The 19,648-nt window shown below is 44.2% G+C and overlaps 1 protein-coding gene across 1 annotated transcript in view; it reads left to right on the top strand.

Moving 5' to 3' along the window:
• Nucleotides 1–912: 912 nt before the first annotated feature.
• The window catches only part of ano9b (anoctamin 9b), a 39,990-nt gene continuing 21,254 nt past the window's right edge, over nucleotides 913–19,648 (top strand). The window contains exons 1-6 of the mRNA XM_030077336.1: nucleotides 913–1,160; nucleotides 2,774–2,839; nucleotides 6,448–6,573; nucleotides 7,649–7,788; nucleotides 11,644–11,693; nucleotides 15,947–16,005. Of these exons, the coding sequence (XP_029933196.1) occupies nucleotides 1,095–1,160; nucleotides 2,774–2,839; nucleotides 6,448–6,573; nucleotides 7,649–7,788; nucleotides 11,644–11,693; nucleotides 15,947–16,005 (507 nt within the window). The 5' untranslated portion in view covers nucleotides 913–1,094. The remainder of the gene's footprint in view (nucleotides 1,161–2,773; nucleotides 2,840–6,447; nucleotides 6,574–7,648; nucleotides 7,789–11,643; nucleotides 11,694–15,946; nucleotides 16,006–19,648) is intronic.

The raw sequence follows: 19,648 nt of genomic DNA, 5'->3' as shown, positions 1-19,648 counted from the left end.
TTTGGGGTCGATTTGACCCCAGCAGTTTAAACCTCCACAAAATTAAACATTGGCTGGGGTCAAATAGACCCCAAACATAATAAGAGGGTTAAATCAGATCCATTACAGAGAACAGATGATCACTGACAGACTGTGGAACCTTTCACAATAAAAGCTCAGTCAGCAAAGATGAGAAGAGGAACCTGCTTCTACTTTCACAATAAAAGCTGCACCATGAAAAACTAGCCTGGACTCACCTTTTAAAAATGTGGAATAAGTGTGGGCGACGAGAACCATGTAGACTCAACGTGATCACATGACGCGCTTATCCCACAGGTGTCAGTTGAGTCTACAGGGTCCTCACTTCAGTTGAGCATAATGTCCCTTTAAAAGCATGCAGTGTGCAGCCAGGACATTTGAAATGAGACACTTTGTACTCTAACTGCAGGAGATTTTTACTGCACTACTTCTACTTCTACTGCAGTCACATACCAGCAGAGGAACAGTACTTCTACTTCTACTGCAGTCACATACCAGCAGAGGAACAGTACTTCTACTTCTACTGCAGTCAGATACCAGCAGAGGAACAGTACTTCTACTTCTACTGCAGTCACATACCAGCAGAGGAACAGTACTTCTACTTCTACTGCAGTCACATACCAGCAGAGGAACAGTACTTCTACTTCTACTGCAGTCACATACCAGCAGAGGAACAGTACTTCTACTTCTACTGCAGTCAGATACCAGCAGAGGAACAGTACTTCTACTTCTACTGCAGTCACATACCAGCAGAGGAACAGTTTCCCGTGGCACCTGAACGCAGCATGTAATTGCCCTCGCTCTCACGGTGGCGGTGACGTCAGTGGCCTCAGGTGAGACAGCCCGCGTACACTTTACCTGGAAACGTGCACACCCATACGAGTGCGCGGACGGCTGAGAAATGCGGAAGTGAGCTGAGATCCATCCGCCAGATAATGTGAGTTATAAATGTTTTTCTGCGGGACTCTCCGCGGCCAGCCGCCCGTCTGAAGCACGAGCCGCCCGCGGTGAGGAAGATGATGATGAAGATGATGATGATGATGAAGACAGAGGAACCTGGGAAGTAGTGCGGCGGAATGAGTTTTACACACGGCTGTTGTTTTCTCAAGACCGACTTCAACATGTTTTTCAAGACCGCCGAGGTAAGAGGACAACAGGAGAGCTGCAACACACACACACACACACACACACACACACACACACACACACACACACACACACACACACACACACACACACACACACACACACACACACACAGAGCCGTGCGTGCCGTGATTTCTCGAGGCTGTGTGTTTGTGTGAACTTTTCAAACTAAAAGCGGCTCATCCGGATGAAAGCCGCCGCTCAAAACTTTATTATAAGGACAAGAAAAATCACTTCTCATGTTTCAAACTGATGTGAACATGTGTTTCTGCTGAGAGCCGGTGACCTCCACCCGGCCTCATCATCACGTCTTCTAACACTTTTAGAAGAGGAAGAAAGAAATTATAATCCATCAGAATATTGTGCTTTGGTACAAGAGGGGGAAAAAAAGTGTTTGAATCAGCAGATCATGAAGAAATGGCCGCATGTGGATGTTTCTGTCACCACAGGCTAATGAGGGAAAAAAAAAAAAAAAAACACCTTGTACCTGTTGGAGTCTGTGGTCACTGAGCAGGAGAAGCAGAACATCTCATCAGATCACGTTGAGTTTTTTCTGGAAGTTACAACAACATTATTAAATGTATAATAGGGATATCTGTTTTGTTTTGGATTGTACAGTGAAAATGAAACACAAAACCCTTGATATGTCTGAACACACACACACACACACACACACACACACACACACACACTTCTTGAGTTCTTCATTTCAGAATCGAGCCTCTTATTTGCACTTAAAGTTCAGTAGAAAACTGAGATGCACAAATCCCCTTCAAGTTTTCAGCTGCTGAATTTCAAACCTCAGATTAAGGAGTATGAATTAGCGGATTGAGTTTCCTGCTGGAATCTGGATCCAAGTTTGATCCCAGCTTTTGTTTTCTCCAAACCAAATGATTAAAAAAAATCCCTTACAGTGAGGATTCTATTGTGTATGAATTTTTGGGAAACTTTACATTAAAAAAGTTTGGAAACCCCTGTGCCGACAGGACATGGAGCAGCCAGAGTCCAACACTAAAACACTAAAACACTGAGAATGCAGCTCTACTTTCACTGAAGGAACGCAGGACTTTTCCTTTTAATGCAAGACTTTTCCTTTTAACGCAGGATTTTTCCTTTTAGCGCAGGACTTTTCCTTTTAATGCAGGACTTTTCCTTTTAGCGCAGGATTTTTCCTTTTAGCGCAGGACTTTTCCTTTTAATGCAGGACTTTTCCTTTTAGCGCAGGACTTTTCCTTTTAATGCAGGACTTTTCCTTTTAGCGCAGGACTTTTCCTTTTAACGCAGGACTTTTCCTTTTAACGCAGGACTTTTCCTTTTAACGCAAGACGTTTCCTTTTAGCGCAGGACTTTTCCTTTTAGCGCAGGACTTTTCCTTTTAGTGCAGGACTTTTCCTTTTAACGCAGGACTTTTCCTTTAGCTCAGGACTTTTCCTTTTAACGCAGGACTTTTCCGGCTGACTTCTTGTCTGTGGGACTGGCAGTGAAAAGGAGAGAAAAGCTGTGTGTGTTTTTGTTGCTGGGCAGGCCGGGGCATGCTGGCTGCTAACTGCTGGTTAGACAAGGGAATCTGAAAGTCACCTGTGTGTGTGTGTGTGTGTGTGTGTGTCAGGAGGACATGGAGCTGCGGGACTGGCAGAGGGACCGGGGCACCGGGGAGCCGCTGCTTCCCGTCCTGGTGAGCTCACACTGATGACAGGAGGGTTTCAGATGAACTCACACATAGAGGTGGAGAGCGCCGGCGTTTCCCTGCTGCTCCTGAAAGCACCAGGATGGTTTGTCAGCAGGAATTCAAACACATCTCAGTTGAGTGGAGACAAAACTTTCACCCGTCTCTTCCTCCGGCTCGCTCACAGGTGAGACAGTACACATCAGTCACATGACCTGCCATCGCCGTTTTCCTTTTTTCAGAGCATTTCAGCATTTTTAGAAAAAAGGTGGATCATATTACAAAACCCATGACATTATTCCACAGATTTACCTTTTTCAAAACAACAGGATGATTAATACAGGACAGAGTTAAGAGGATTATTTCCCGTGATTCAGACTGAAGTAGAAAACTGACCAACCTCCTGCATGTGGAACCCGACCAGCTACACCTGGATGGCCCTCTGCATCACCAAACAGGAGGGGGGGCGGGGTCAGGTTGGGTTGTGGCTCCCAAAGGGCTCGGGTTGGGTTCAGGTCGGGTTCGGGTCGGATTCAGGTCGGGTTCGGTCGCGTCTGCGTTATTTTAGTGACAAATGACGGAGCTGCTGTCTGTTCTGGGCAACTTCCTGCACAGTGCTGGAGTTTACGTGCTGCCACTGAAGGCAACATGTAGGCTGTTTCAGGCGGTAAATGTGACCTAGAGATGGAGGACGAGCAGTATCAGGGTTCGGGTCGCGCTCAGACAAAAACACGCGTCCCGATCTGACCTCTAGAGGGTCAGGGGCCCCGTGGCTCGTCTCCCCCTGAGGGCCCGAGCCGCCTGTGGGCAGTTAATGTTTCCATATCACAGAAAACGGTCAGATCCTGTGTTTAATTTAGTCCCTACGGTTCAGCTCATGAATCCAGATGCGTCTCTTCTCGATGCTTTTTCACTGCCGGTAAATGTGAGGAAGTAGCAGACCTGTGGTTTCCCTCCGGCTCCACTGCAAACAGAGAAACCAAGAAACCTATACTTCAGTCATAACCAGTGTTGGGACCAATTACTCACAAAACTAATAAGTTACAATGACTAATTACTTCTGTAAAAAAGTAATTTGCATTACTACTCAATTACTGCTGCAGAAGAGTAATTCAATGACTGGGGAAAGTCATTTTTATGATTACTTTTTTTCTTTTCTTAAATCCTCTTATTAATGCACATATTTTTGCGTTGCTGTTGCAGTGTGGACATTGCTGTCAAATTTCATCTATCATTGTCAGTGTTGGGCACGTTACTTTGAAAAAGTAATTCATTATAGTTTAAAGTAGTGATGCCAGCTTGTCCAGGTGGGGAATTGAACCCCCGCTCTTCTGTACAGCAGGAGGAGATACTATCCGCTCTGCTGTTGGGGAACACATGTGCTTCTTGTAATTTGTGCTGAGTCATTCTCCATGCATGTTGATAAGTTACGAAAAACTGCAAAGTCCGACCGGTTTGAAAATTGACACACCGCTTTTTCTCCACAAGACGCACATTTTTTGAATAGGATAATAAAATAATAATAATAATTATTAGTAGTAAGTAACGGCTAATAACGGCGCATTTTATTGTCAGTAACGGTAACGGCATTGTAACGGGGGAAACAGTCATTTCTTTGATTACTCATTACTGATAAAAGTAACGCCGTTTATTTTTAACGCCGTTACTCCCATCACTGGTCATAATCCATGTAATTCGGTCCTATATTAATCATCCCGTTGTTTGGAAAAATGTAAATTTGTGGAATAATGTCATGGGTGTTGTAATATGATTCACCTTTTTTCTGAAAAACCGAGGTCATGTGACTGATGTGTTTATCTCCCCTGTGGGCGCGGCGCCGGAGGAAGCGGCAGGTGAAACGCACAGTGACGTCAGCTGCTTACGCTCTGAGTCGTTCCTGTGAGCAACGGGCGCCTGACTGCAAACCCCGGCGGGTCCCGAGGAGCCGGCCCTGCTCACGGCTCAGCTCGTGCTTCATGTGGCCGCCGGCTGTTAGAGAGGAGACGAGCTGGCAACCAAAAGATGCTTGGGGAAATTATCTGGAAATTAAATTCCTTGAAGTAATAAGAAACTCACTTGGAAAGCAGACAGATTTCACTGCTGACTTCCTGACAGACAGGCAGGCAGACAGACAGGTAGACAGACAAGTAGACAGACATAGAATGTAAGACAAGAAAAAATCCTTTGCATACCCTGTAAGAAAAAAAAATACTGAATTATCTCTATAGAATATCTATAAACCTTTGAAATTTATCTGCAAAATATTTATAGAAATATATATGTGTGTGAGTGTGTGTGAGTGTGTGTGAGTGTGTGTGTGTATGTGTGTGTGAGTGTGGTGGGGGAAAAAAACACAGCTCCAAGAACCAAACGCCATCAGGCGTCACTGTGTTTCTGTGTTTGTGCAGTTAGATTAGATTAGATTAGACTTTATTAATCTGGTGGAGAAAGTGGGCGGGGCAGCCGAGGCCGAGCAATAAAAACCCCACGCGGAAACTCAGACGATAAAATGATAAAATAATTAAAGACAAACTGCGGCACGCAGGCGGCGCCACCTACAGGTCTCCTTTTAGTTCCCGCTGAAGAATTCAGAATTCAGACAGATCACAGGTCAGATCACAGGTCAGATCACAGGTCAGATCACATCACAGGTCAGATCACAGATCAGATCACAGGTCAGATCACAGGTCAGATTACAGGTCAGATCACAGGTCAGATCACATCACAGGTCACATCACAGGTCACATCACATCACAGGTCAGATCACAGATCACAGATCAGATCACAGGTCAGATCACAGATCACAGATCACAGATCAGATCACAGGTCAGATCACAGATCACATCACAGGTCAGATCACAGGTCAGATCACATCACAGGTCAGATCACAGGTCAGATCACAGATCACATCACAGGTCAGATCACAGGTCAGATCACATCACAGGTCAGATCACAGGTCAGATCACAAGTCAGATCACAGGTCAGATCACAGGTCACATCACAGGTCAGATCACATCACAGGTCACATCACAGGTCAGATCACATCACAGGTCAGATCACAGGTCAGATCACATCACAGGTCAGATCACAGGTCAGATCACAGGTCAGATCACATGTCACATCACATCACAAGTCAGATCACAGGTCAGATCACATCACAGGTCAGATCACAGGTCAGATCACATGTCACATCACATCACAGGTCAGATCACAGGTCAGATCACAGGTCACATCACATCACAGGTCAGATCACAGGTCAGATCACAGGTCAGATCACATCACAGGTCAGATCAGCAATGCCGGATGAATTCAGCTGATTCAGCTGATTTAGTTCAAAAACAGGACAGGAGTTGATTAGCAGATGAACAAAGACTCATCAGAACTTTATCAGAAACAAACAAACAGACAAAATTATAAGATGACCTGGGACCTGCCTCCCTGGAAATTACAAGAAAAATCTGTTTCTAGTTAAAATGACATGTTTCAGCGTCAGGTCAGTGATGCTGGACCGACCTCAGACCACAGGGGTCTGTTAACACCAAACACCTGCACTGTCAGAGTGTGTGTGTGTGTGTGTGTGTCAGTGTGTGTGTAACGGTGGTGTTTTGCGTCTGCAGGCGACTCAGAGGACGTTTGACTACGTCCTGGTGTCCAGCAAGCTGGACGAGGAGGTGGACTCCCAGAAGGCCGAGCGGCAGAGAGCGTTCCTGCAGCAGCTGCAGAAGAAGAAGATCCGCGTCACCGTGAGTCCCTCACACACCGCGCTGACGACCCGATCAGCTGATCGACAGCTCGCTCGTTACCAGACTCGTATTTTTAAAGACTCACCTCCATCAGGCTGCAGCCTCAGGTTCAGTGTTTCCTACGGTGGCCCTGAGAGCTCAAACCACTGCAGCGTTCAGAAAACACAAAGCGCCGTCACAGCAGATCACAGGAGGCACTTCAGAGAACGACTAACCCTCCTGTTATGTTTGGGCTCAGTTTGACCCCAGGCAATGTTTAACGTCTCTACATAAATGATTAACATCATTTTTTTGCTTCATATTTAATGAGTGTTGTAATGGGTTCTAGCGGGTAAACATTAAATTCACATGATATGTTTTCAATGTCCTCTACACACTTTGTAACGCATCGGTTATAAATAACAAAAATCTGTACTTAGAAATAATATAAAGCCATTAAAACACCAAAAATTAATATTTCTTTCCAATTTTAGGTCAGTCAGTGAGATTTTATGGTGATTTGAATATTTTTCCATAGTGCCGTAATAGGGATACTGGATGTATAAGTGGGGGTGGGGGAGTTATGTTTTATTTAAAGGGCTATTTAGGTCGTCAACAAAGAAACATAAAGTACCTGACACATAAACTTTGGTAACAATTTTAATTATAATAATTTTGTGGAGGTTTAAACTGCTGGGGTCAAACTGACTCCAAACATAAAAGATGTTCGTACATTTGAACATAACAGGAGGGTTAAAAGTGACAAACACATCGCCGTAGTTGACACTAACCTTTTCATCTTTTTTGAACTGATGATGATGATGATGATGATGATGATGATGATGATGCTAAGAGTAACTGGACAGTGAGAATAATCATCAGTTACAGACCAAACGCTGTTTGTTGGGCTCGTTTTCCACACTTCATACACTAAATGACTCGTTGATTAAGCAAAAAGTTGAATTGATGTTTTACTGACCAGTGAACATGACGGTCAGCTGATGTGGTGCGGACGGCGGTGTAAACCGGCCTGTGTGTGTGTGTGTGTGTGTGTGTGTGTGTGTGTGTGTGTGTGGTCTCCTTCCTGTCCCGGCAGAAAATCGTTCACGACGACAAGGTGTTCTTCGGCCTGCGAGCGCCCACCGAGCTGTTCGAGCAGTACAAGTACCTGCTGAGGGTGTCCGACTCCTGCAACTGGAGCGAAGACGCGAACGGCTGCATTCCCCAGGCCACCCGGTAACACACACACACACACACACACACACACACACACATACACACACGCACACACACACACTGTTTGATCTCACTGCGCTGACACAAACAGGAACTGCTGCATTTCATCCTGCTGAGTTTATTCATTTGTTTGTTCCAGGAAATTCGGCATTAGACATGTTATTTAAGGAGAAAATAATGATTATGCAAGTTAATAGCAATTAATTATTAGTTATTAATTATTAATTATTATGAAAGGTGTGGCCTTTTATCCAGAGGAGAAACAGTGAAGGAGTTCTCGGTGAACCTCGGCTGAACTCCCACAGCTTCTCCTCTGAGGGGAAGTGAGATGAAGAAGTCGCTGTGATTAACGATTTGCTGCAATTCTGTAATTTATTACGTCCTCCTTTATTAATACCTTCCTAATTTAAAGTTAAAGGTGCACTCACAACCCTGTGCACTTTTATTAGTAGTAAAATTAGGAAGATAGGAAGGAAAATGGAAAGATGTTAAAGGAACACTCCCAACGTTTTGGGTGAAATCCCATTTTCCTGACTTTGGAAAAAGGTTGGAAAAAAGGAGTATTTTGCTCAAAATGCTGGAATATTCCTTTAATCTCAAGGACCCCCCTCGAACCATGTTGACTCAGTGCTTCAAACTGCACACCTCTCCCTCATTTTTTGGTCAGCTGAGTCTAAACGGTGCAGGAGACGTGCAGGTGACGTTTCCTCGACGGCTGCACGGTCCCGACTAGGGATGTTGCGATTATTTGATTTCACGATTATCCGCGATTTTAAACTCCAAGGTTAATTATTCATGAAGGTTCCTAAACACCGTCACTTTCCTAAGATCACGCCGGACGCGGAGCCATAAGCAGCGCAAGTCACACAGAACTAAAACAACTGCAAACTGCGGGAAAAAAAAATCCGGGTTCGCCCAGATTTATTTAACAGACATTTCTCTGGATCCAATAGAAGTGCAGCTTTCGTTCTCAACCACACTAATATAGGTCTACTAGCCAATCAGAAGTAGGGCGGGGGCGGGACAATCAGGTGCTCCATGTGCCGTCGAAAGTGAGCCTTGTTAGCCTGCAGTGACTCACATAGACATACAGTACAGGCCAAAAGTTTGGACACACCTTCTCATTCAATGCGTTTTCTTTATTTTCATGACTATTTACATTGTAGATTCTAACTGAAGGAATCAAAACTATGAATGAACACATGTGGAGTTATGTACTTAACAAAAAAAGGTGAAATAACTGAAAACATGTTTTATATTCTAGTTTCTTCAAAATAGCCACCCTTTGCTCTGATTACTGCTTTGCACACTCTTGGCATTCTCTGGATGAGCTTCAAGAGGTAGTCACCTGAAATGGTTTTCACTTCACAGGTGTGCCTTATCAGGGTTAATTAGTGGAATTTCTTGCTTTATCAATGGGGTTGGGACCATCAGTTGTGTTGTGCAGAAGTCAGGTTACTACACAGCCGACAGCCCTATTGGACAACTGTTAAAATTCATATTATGGCAAGAACCAATCAGCTAACTAAAGAAAAACGAGTGGCCATCATTACTTTAAGAAATGAAGGTCAGTCAGTCCGGAAAATTGCAAAAACTTTAAATGTGTCCCCAAGTGGAGTCGCAAAAACCATCAAGCGCTACAACGAAACTGGCACAAATGAGGACCGACCCAGGAAAGGAAGACCAAGAGTCACCTACTTTGAAGAAACTAGAATATAAAACATGTTTTCAGTTATTTCACCTTTTTTTGTTAAGTACATAACTCCACATGTGTTCATTCATAGTTTTGATGCCTTCAGTGAGAATCTACAATGTAAATAGTCATGAAAATAAAGAAAACGCATTGAATGAGAAGGTGTGTCCAAACTTTTGGCCTGTACTGTATGTGTCTATGGTGACGCACTGCAGCCCACAGGATGGACTGCAGGTTCATGAAGCCCGGGGAAGACAGCAAACATGTCTCTTAAAGCGATGATGTTGGAGCCGACAGGATTCGGCACGCCTACGTTACATATCTTTATCTCCTAGACCGTTTATGACATACAGAAACTTAAAAAAAACGTCAAAAACCGGAGAAACGGAGCTTTGCGCCTATATACAGGCCATTACGGTAACTCCGTAGGACGACTGACACTTCGACCGTCCAATCACAGAAGAGTCCCCGGTGTGTCACATGTTTGTAATATGAGCTTCTCAGCACTGTAACTCCTGAACCAATGGTGCGACCGAAAAAACTCAGACGGTTTCTGAAAGCAGAGAACCGGAGCTTTCCGATGGTGTGCAAAAACACTCAGTCACTGCACAATTCTACAACCATAAAAAGCATGTAACACTGTAACATTGTAATTTATTTTCACTGTTACAGTGTTATTTATGTTTCAAAGGGCAGCTAAATATTATTTTTGTTATGTTGGCATGGAAATAAATGAAACGTGAATATCTATAAGGAGTGCTCATGTGATTTTATACATTTATAGTGTGAAATTAATTAATATATAATAATCGTAAAATCATGATTATTCCTCTGACAATAATCGTACCAAGAAATTCTATGATCATGACATCCCTAGTCCCGACCTCCTCCTGTCTGGAGCAGCGGTGCAGCCGCCGCTGTGTGGTGCGAAGTGGATTTGCATTCCCGCTGCGAAGACCTGGACTTCATTTTCCTGAGGCTGATGTGCAGCAGCCTCTCGGGCCTGCAGCTGATACCCAACACAAATGAGATGATGAGCCTGAGGAGGGAACAAAGCGATTGTTGACAGGCGTGAGAGTCTCACATAGTTTGTCTTGGCTGGAGATCAAAGCTGCTCGACTTCAGGTGCCAACTCTACGTCCAACCAAAATACACAAAATACACAGGAGCCCGTCCCGCAGTAAAACATTAACCAAACATTCCTGTTCGACGCAGACACAATGAAACATCACAATAACCTGTGACTGAATACCTCGATGAGATTGTGGGGATGAACGCTGGTGCTTTCATAAGATATTTACATATGAGATTTTTGATAAATAATAATTAGTGATTTGCATATTTTGACCAAGCAGGTGGAGCGTCTGGAGTCTGATGGGTTCATAAAACTGCATCCATTTCCTGTGATGCAGACTTTAAAAGCAGGATCAGACTCGAGCCAGATCACAATAACAGTCAGTCGATTAATCAGTTGGACTTTATGTATGTGGCACTTTTTACACAGATCCATGCAGCACAAAGTGATTCACACAGTAAAACAGTAAAACAATACCCCATATAAAAAAAAACCCAATAAAAAAAACAATAAAGATAGGAGCTGAGGAAACGCAGTGATAAATCTCGTCAACTTGCAACGAGGAAACATCAGAGGCAGATGAAGACCGATAAGAGATCAAACTCAAAATAGCGACTTAAAAGTCATAATAAAATGAGTAAGATATGCAAAAGGAGAAAATAAATAAATAAGTACATAAATAAAAACCAATACAACAGAAGATAAAAGTAAGTGAATGTTTAAGAGTGCAAGATAAAATAATAAAATACTAAAAGCGGGGATCTGTAAAGAGGAGAGAAAAACCAGCAAATCAAAGTTTAGGTTTTAAAATGAAACAGTCGAGAAAACAAAAGGACAAAATGGAAAACAGGCTAAAACACATAAATTAATATACAAATTAATACCTGAAATTCAATTAAAAAGCAGGATAAAAAGGCAGGTCTTGAATTTGCTTATAAAACCGTCGACACTCTCTGCCGCTGTCAGCTCAGTCTGTCACAACATCCACAATCCCAAATCACCATATCAGTTTCATATCGATGTATTGATCGCCAGCTGTGATTCCTGCTCATGCAGAACTGATCGGACTCTTTGCTGGTTCCTTCAGGATCCGGGTCGTCCACTTCATCCTCCATCAGACCTTCATCGGCACGGGAGGTGAGAGCTCTGCCTCCTTCTGTCTCTCTGAGCGTCTTCAGGCCTCAGTCAGACCGCAGGAGACTTCACCTCCTGACTGATCTGAGATCTGCTGGCAGCGCACACACCTGGAGAACCTGGAGAACCAGGAGAACCTGGAGAACCAGGAGAACCTTCACTGACTGATGTTCTCTCTCATCTCAAACACACACACACACACACACCACACAGCATATCACCCAAGTTACTGAGATGATCACACCATACACAGCAGTATAGCACCTCTCTCTCTCTCTTTCTCTCTCTCTCTCTCTCTCTCTGTCTCTCTCTCTCTCTCGCTCCCTCTCTCTCTCGCTCCCTCTCTCTCTCTCTCTCTCTTCTCTCTTCTCTCTCTCTCTCTCTCTCTCTCTCTGTCTCTCTCTCTCTCTCGCTCCCTCTCTCTCTCTCTCTCTCTCTCTCTCTCAATTCAATTCAATTCAATAAAGCTTTATTGGCATGACTGTATCACATACAATATTGCCAAAGCATGTTTTGGTTAACAATAACAAAGGAACATAGAAACATTAAAATCAAACAGAGCAATATTCACACTGACATCACATGTAAAAGAAAGAAAACAGAGAAGCAGGAGGAAGCAGAGTGAGTGAGCAGGCAGGGCTTGGGTTGTGAGCAGACTGTCCTCATGTGAGGAGCAGCTTCTCTCTCAGGCTGTGACAGGCGTCCACATATTTTGCTGCTTCTACAGCGCTGACTCTGTTTTCTCCAAGTAGATGTTGGATTTTCTCCTGGTCAGGGAGCGTGTCAAAGTTTGGGATTCTACATTTGATTTTAGTGAAGAACTTAGTTCGTATGTCTTCATATGCGCTGCATCTCAGCAGGAAGTGTTGCTCCGTCTCCACCTCCCTCTGTGGACATAGCCGACACAGACGCTCCTCTCTGGGCAGCCATGTCTGTCTGTGTCGGCCTCTCTCTGAGGCCAGGCTGTGGCTGCTGAGTCTGTACATGGTTAACCTTTTCCTCAGTCTCGGCTCTGTGACGGAGCTCAGGTAGTCTGCTGTCCAATACTGTCTGTTTAGAGTCAGATAGAGTTGAAGTTTGCTTTGGGTTTTTGTGATACTTGTCCAATAGTTGATATAATTTTCTTCCTCTTTGGCTATAATTTGGTTGGTGTGGATTGTGTGCGGGCGGTCCTGACGCCCTGTGCTGTTTGGGGAGGCGAGCCTCTGGACCAGCCGGCTGAGGGGACTCCCTTCCCCCCCCTCCTCTTGGCAGCGCAGAGCTTTGTGGTGGTAGGAGTTGGGGTCGCTCGCTTTGAGGTGTTGGTAGAATCTGATCGCTCTTTTCTGTATTCTGATTAAAAGGGGAAACTGGCCGAGTTCAGCTCGGCATATGTTGTTAGGGGTGTTTCTGTTGACTCCGAGAATGCTCTTGCAAATCTGTGTGTGCAAGATTTCAGTTGGGTGTTTGTCCCATTTTTCAAAGTTTTGGTGTACAAGAGGACCCCACACTTCACTACCATAGAGTATAATTGGTTCGATTATTGATTTAAATATTTTGAGCCAGATTCTAACGGGTATATCGATGTTTGATGAGTTTTTTATAGCATAGAACGCTCTTCTTCCCTTGTCTCGGATATCATTAATGGCCAGATTGAAGTTTCCTGTTGATGTAATGTTTAATCCTAAATATGTGTAGCTGTGTGTGTGTTGGATGTAGGCAGAGTCCAGTAGGAACCTGTTCAGGTTTTCCTGACACTTGGGTCGTTTGTGGAAGACCATGGTTCTTGTCTTGTTCAGGTTAACTGTTAGGGCCCAAGTCTGACAGAAGTTCTGCAGATGATCCAGCTGCTTTTGTAGAGCCTCCTTAGATGGAGCCAGCAGGATTAGATCATCTGCAAACAGTAAGCATTTGATTTCGGTGTCATAAAGGGTGAGCCCAGGGATTTCTGATTCTTCTAGTGATTTTGCCAATTCGTCAATATAAATGTTGAACAGGGTGGGGCTGAGACTGCAGCCCTGTTTCACCCCTCTACATTGGGGGAAGGGGTCAGTTTCCATATTGCCAATTTTAACAGCGCATTTATTGTTTGTATACATTGTTTTGATTATATCATAGGTTTTCCCCCCTATACCTTTTTCAATTAATTTCAGGAACAGACCGTGGTGCCAAATTGAGTCAAATGCTTTCTTGAAATCTACGAAACAAGAGAAGATGTGGTTCTTGTTTTGGTGGACATGTTTATTGATGAGGGTGTGGAGGGTGTAGATGTGGTCTGTGGTTCTGTGTCGTGGTGTGAATCCAATCTGACTCTTGCTCAGGACATCATGTTCACTGAGGAAGTCTTGCAGTCGGCTGTTTAGGACGCTGCAGAATAACTTCCCCAGGTTGCTGCTGACACAAATGCCTCTGTAATTGTTTGGGTCATATTTATTTCCATTTTTAAAAATAGGTGTGATAATTCCTTTGCTCCAGATGTCAGGGAAATGTCCAATGCTCAGAATGAGGTTGAATAATTTTAAAATGGCAATCTTGAATTTATGGTTGCTAAATTTTAGCATTTCATTTAGAATACCATCGGGGCCACTTGCCTTCCTTGGTTGTAGGGCCTGGAACTTAGGCATCAGCTCCTCCTCTGTGATTTCATAGTCTAGGGGATTTTGGTTGTCTTTAACGACTGTTTCAAGGATTTCAAGTTTGTTTAGGAGATTATTTTGGGCCGAATTCAATGTAATAGGACTGTACAGATTTTCAAAGTGTTTCTGCCATATTTCACCATTTTGAATAGCCAATTCTTCCTTGTGTGGTTTGCTGAAAGAGTGCCATTTTTTCCAAAAATTATTTGAGTCAATGGACTCTTCAATTGCATCAAGTTGGTGTTGTTCATGCTGTTTCTTTTAGTTTTCAGTGTTTTTCTATATAATTTCAATGTTTCCCAGTATTGGAGGCGGAGCTCAGGGTTGTCAGGTTGTCTGTGTTTTTGATTTGATAGGTTTCTGAGTGTTTTTCTCAGATGCCTGCAGCTTGTGTCAAACCACTTTTCATTGGCTGTTTTTTTTGGTCCGTGATGACAAGACTTTTTCAGATTGGCTAGATCTGCTGCATTGTCAAATATATTGTTAATGTCCCGAATGGCCTGACTCATGCCGTCATTACTGTGGGGGTACGAGGTGGAGAGAAAAAGGTCTAATTTAGATTGAATTGTTGTGTGTCTGATTGCTTTCTGGTAGTTATCTTTGCTATTGGTTGTCCATCTGTAGGGCTGTTTTGAATGGTTGAATGGTTCAGTTTACTGGGTTACCTCTCTCTCTCTCTCTCTCTCTGTGTGTCTCTCTCTCTCTCTCTCTCTCTCTCTCTCTCTGTGTGTCTCTCTCTCTCTCTCTCTCTCTCTCTCTCTCTCTCTCTCTCTCTCACCTGGTGCGTTCAAACTTCAGGAAAAGTTTTAAGCTTTTCCTCCGTCTTACCTGTCCACCAGCTGGTTGTTGGCTGCAGTGACGTAATCATCCAGATTTTTAATCCTAAATATCAGACATGTTTGAAAATGATGACTCTGTAAAGCCCTCACATCACCAGATAATCTGGATGTGTAAAGCCCTCACATCTCCAGATAATCTGGATGTGTAAAGCCCTCACATCACCAGATAATCTGGATCTGTAAAGCCCTCACATCACCAGATAATCTGGATCTGTAAAGCCCTCACATCACCAGATAATCTGGATGTACATCACCAGATAATCTGGATGTGTAAAGCCCTCACATCACCAGATAATCTGGATGTGTGAAGCCCTCACATCACCAGATAATCTGGATGTGTAAAGCACTCACATCACCAGGTAATCTGGATCTGTAAAGCCCTCACATCACCAGATAATCTGGATCTGTAAAGCCCTCACATCACCAGATAATCTGGATGTGTAAAGCCCTCACATCACCAGGTAATCTGGATCTGTAAAGCCCTCACATCACCAGATAATCTGGATGTGTAAAGCCCTCACATCATCAGATAATCTGGATGTGTAAAGCCCTCACATCACCAGGTAATCTGGATCTGTAAAGCCCTCACATCACCAGGTAATCTGGATGTGTAAAGCCCTCACATCACCAGGTAATCTGGATGTGTAAAGCCCTCACATCACCAGATAATCTGGATGTGTAAAGCCCTCACATCACCAGGTAATCTGGGCTGAGCCTCAGGTCCAGGTGTCTGAGTGTCAGGCGGGTTGAAGCTGCTGAGGCTCTGCTTGCTGTCCTGATGTCTGCTGTGTTTCTCCTGCAGAGGACCTGAAGGAGCTGCTGGACAAGGATGTGTTTGAGACCATGTTTGCCCTCCACGAGGTGAGGAGACCTTCGACTGATCTGATGAGATTATTTCTCCAGTAATCTGGTCAATAAGGACGGGGCAGGAAACACACGCAGATCAAACCTCCAGCAGCAGGAAGAACAGTGTTACTGACAGACCAGTGCATTCTGAAATGCGCTGACAAAAACTGACTCTACAGTATTAGGGCTGCATGATGTACGGTGATCATATCGTTATCTAGATATGAATATGCACAATATTAATATCTCTAAAGGCAGCGATATGGATGATGTCAAATTTAGGGTTTAAAGAGGGTTAATTTTCATTGTTGCAACAACTAAAATATTGTTGAAGTGTTGTCGAAGCAGAACTTACGACAAAATATCAATTTTAAGTTTCCTTTTAAATTTTTAATGCCTTAAGGCTGAATTATGCTTCAGCGTTAGAAGAGCGTACGGTGGTTGTGCGAAGCACGCATTTCCTACGCAGCGCGTGTGTGTCCAACATACCTCTGCGAAACACACTGAGCAATTCTCCGCCCACCAATGTCGCTGCTCTTCTGTACGTCTTTGTAATGGCGAGAGGACGAGTCGTATAGGTGCGGGTACTTGCGCACCTCCTCGGCCAGGCGTTCTTCCGCGAGATCCAGCACTCTCCAAAGTTTACAAACACAACTGACGAGTCCAGACTCAACAGTTGTTTTAAAAACGGCGCTGCCAGCCGGCGCAACAACAGGATGTGATGCCGGTTGCAACGAAATGCCGGAAATGATGTACTTCGGCGGACCAATCACAGCTCTTGTGGGGCTGCGTAGGGTCCGCGTAGTTACAATTTTTGGGAGGCGCGCGGCAAGGCTCTGCGGCGGTCGCACAACCCCCGTAAGCTTCGCACAACCTCCATACGCTCTTCCTACGCGGAAGCATAATTCAGCCTTTAGACAGTGATTGGTTTGTTCTGATCAATAAAATACATTGAAAACTAAGAATACTTAGTTTTCAGTGTATTTTTTTTTCAATGTATTTTGTATAAAGCTAAGAATACTTAGTTTTCAATAGGAAACACACAAAGGAAACACACAGGAAATGTAAAACAGGCTGTGTGAATATGCAGCACCTCATACATGCGTCAGAACAGTGTTTGCCCTCAGAGCTATGACGGTGCTTTAGGGCCACTGTACGAAAAAAATATGAAGCCAGGGGAGTGGGGGTAATATTCAGAGAAAAAAACTCTTTTGGCCGTGGGGGCAGGGACCCACCTGGTTTGACTCTGTGAGGTCGGATCAGCCTCACACTGCAGACGCTGCCCCCTGCTGGCCGTGTCTCAGGCCTGCAGCTGATCCCCTCAGCAGATTCTACTCTGACATGGGATTCAGGAACAAGGAGATCCTGCTGATCTGAGCCCAGAATCAGCAGATTGTTTTCTTCTGAATCGGCCCAAGTCACAGCAACGTCTCTTCAGAGTCCAGATGCTGAGGAGGAGGTTGGGGTTCTGGACTCAGACCAGCAGGATTTCCTTCTGACTGAATCCCACAGGAGGAGAACAAACTGTTTTCACTGTTTTTTTTTTCTCATAAATTTATGACTTTAATCTCAGCTCCTCTCCCGACTCTATAATTTTTTCTCCTCTCTACAACGGCCCTAATATGCCGTCGTACGGTCGTCCTGGTCGTACGGTCGTCCTGGTCGTCCTTGTCCTAGAAGAAAAGTCTGCAGCTCTTTGGGACATGAATCTGGAAATAAACGTCACATGAAGCCTCAGCGATGCTGTTTGACTGCTGGCCGTGAACCCAGCGGTGTGTTCAGGGACATCAGGAGGGCTCGGTGTTTTTGCACACCCAGTGAAATGCCCTCATATTCCCCCGGCCTTCATGCAGCCAAGCAGATCAGTCGTCACGCCTAATGACTGCCAGTAGATGGCGCCATAACACTCCACATCCACCACCGTGTTGAACAGCTGGCAGCAGGCGTTGTGGTTGAGGACTTGCTCGGTTTTCCTCTAAAGATAAACCATCACACTGTGCTGTGCTGTGCTGTGCTGTGCTGTGTGTGTGTGCTCTGTGCTGCTCACACACACGGTTATGAATCTGCGTGTTTTTCTGGAAGGTTCCTGTCATAACACGCAGCTCGACGCTGAGGCTCTGCACTTATTTTGAGTCTGAACTTTTGTTTTTGTGTTCACCAACTTCCTGTTCGAGGACAATGCTTGTGCTGATTGTTGAGGCTCACTCTGTCATTTAATATATATATTTATGTATATATGTAGATAATTCTTGGTGTCAGCTGTCTCCTGTGGTTTTCATTGTCAGACTTTGTTTTCTTGTGCGCTGTTGAAGCCATTTATTGCCATTTATCAAAATTTGGCGACAATTGCCCTTTTAAGTAAAGGGCTGGGACAATATGTTTATCTCCTGATTCCATACTGTCACAATACTGGGTACTGATTCAGTATGTATTGTGATTCTACCATTCTCATTGTGATTTGATATTATGATTTATTACGATTTTTGTTTTTGAATTATCCCAGAGGGTGCTATAGGTCATTTTCTCCAGCGACATCCAGTGTGACAAAAGTCTCTGCCTGCAGTGAAATGGCTGCTATGGGGGCCAACATCATCACACAGGAATCAAATGTGGCTCATTGAATCCACAAGAGTCTCAGCTTTCCAGTCAAAGCCAACTGATGCAGCTCCAAGACTGTTTAGGCCCCAGTCTGCACACACACACCATTTTACAACAGGCCACAAGAACACATGTGGACTGCAGGCTCTGGGGCCCAAACTGCATGGGATTAGCAGAAGGTGGGCGTGTCTGCAAAGGGGAGAGAACCCATTTTCATTCACACAGCTGGAGGTCAGAGGTCAAGGGAGCCCCCTGGAAATGGACATGCCAGTCTTTCTCTCGCCAAATTTTTGCCAAACTTTGGAGCGATGACAGCGTGACATGACGGCGATGTCATGTCATGTAATAAATGTAACAAAAAAAAAAAAAAATCACTATACAGTTGTCCCTCGCTATAACGTGGTTCACCTTTCGTGGCCTCTCAGTTTCGCTGATTTTTTTTTAGTGCAATTTTGCATGCTTTTTTTTTTTTTTTTTTTTTAACAGCGCATTGTGTTCTGCGTCCTGATTGGCTAAGGGACTGTAGACCACTGTCAATCAGTCTCCTCCGTGCCGTGTCTCCTGTACAGTACAGAATGCGTTCATTCTATAATACTGGACTTATTTTTCTATGAAGGTTTGAACTTTGAGAGTTTAAACAAGAGAGAAAAGTGAGAAAATGTTCATGCCTGTCTGAGAAAAGTGTATAAAGTGTGTAGTGAGGGGTTTTACAGCCTTAAAACATCTAGAATAATTGTAAAAAATAAAGATGACCACTTCGCGGATTTCGCCTATTGCGGGTTATTTTTAGAACGTAACCCCCGCGATAAACGAGGGACCACTGTACTTAGATTATTTTTTTTCCCTCCCCCGATTTAAGTGTCCATGTGATCCTGAGACATTCCTCCTGTTGCTTTTCCTCTTCAGCTTAAATCTTAAAACTTCAGTTTGGTATTTTTTGGGACTGACGCTGTGGTCTCTGCAGTTTGTGCACACACGGATCATTTAAACGAGCGAATCCACATTCAGCCTCATGTGACCGGCCTGTGTGGCTGCGTGTGGAGCTGAGTGTGTGTGTGTG

This window comes from Myripristis murdjan, chromosome 3 (assembly GCF_902150065.1).
Source record: "Myripristis murdjan chromosome 3, fMyrMur1.1, whole genome shotgun sequence".
NCBI lineage: Eukaryota > Metazoa > Chordata > Actinopteri > Holocentriformes > Holocentridae > Myripristis > Myripristis murdjan.
The sequence above is the reverse complement of the archived record's forward strand: the minus strand, read 5'-3'. Positions and strand labels throughout refer to the sequence as shown.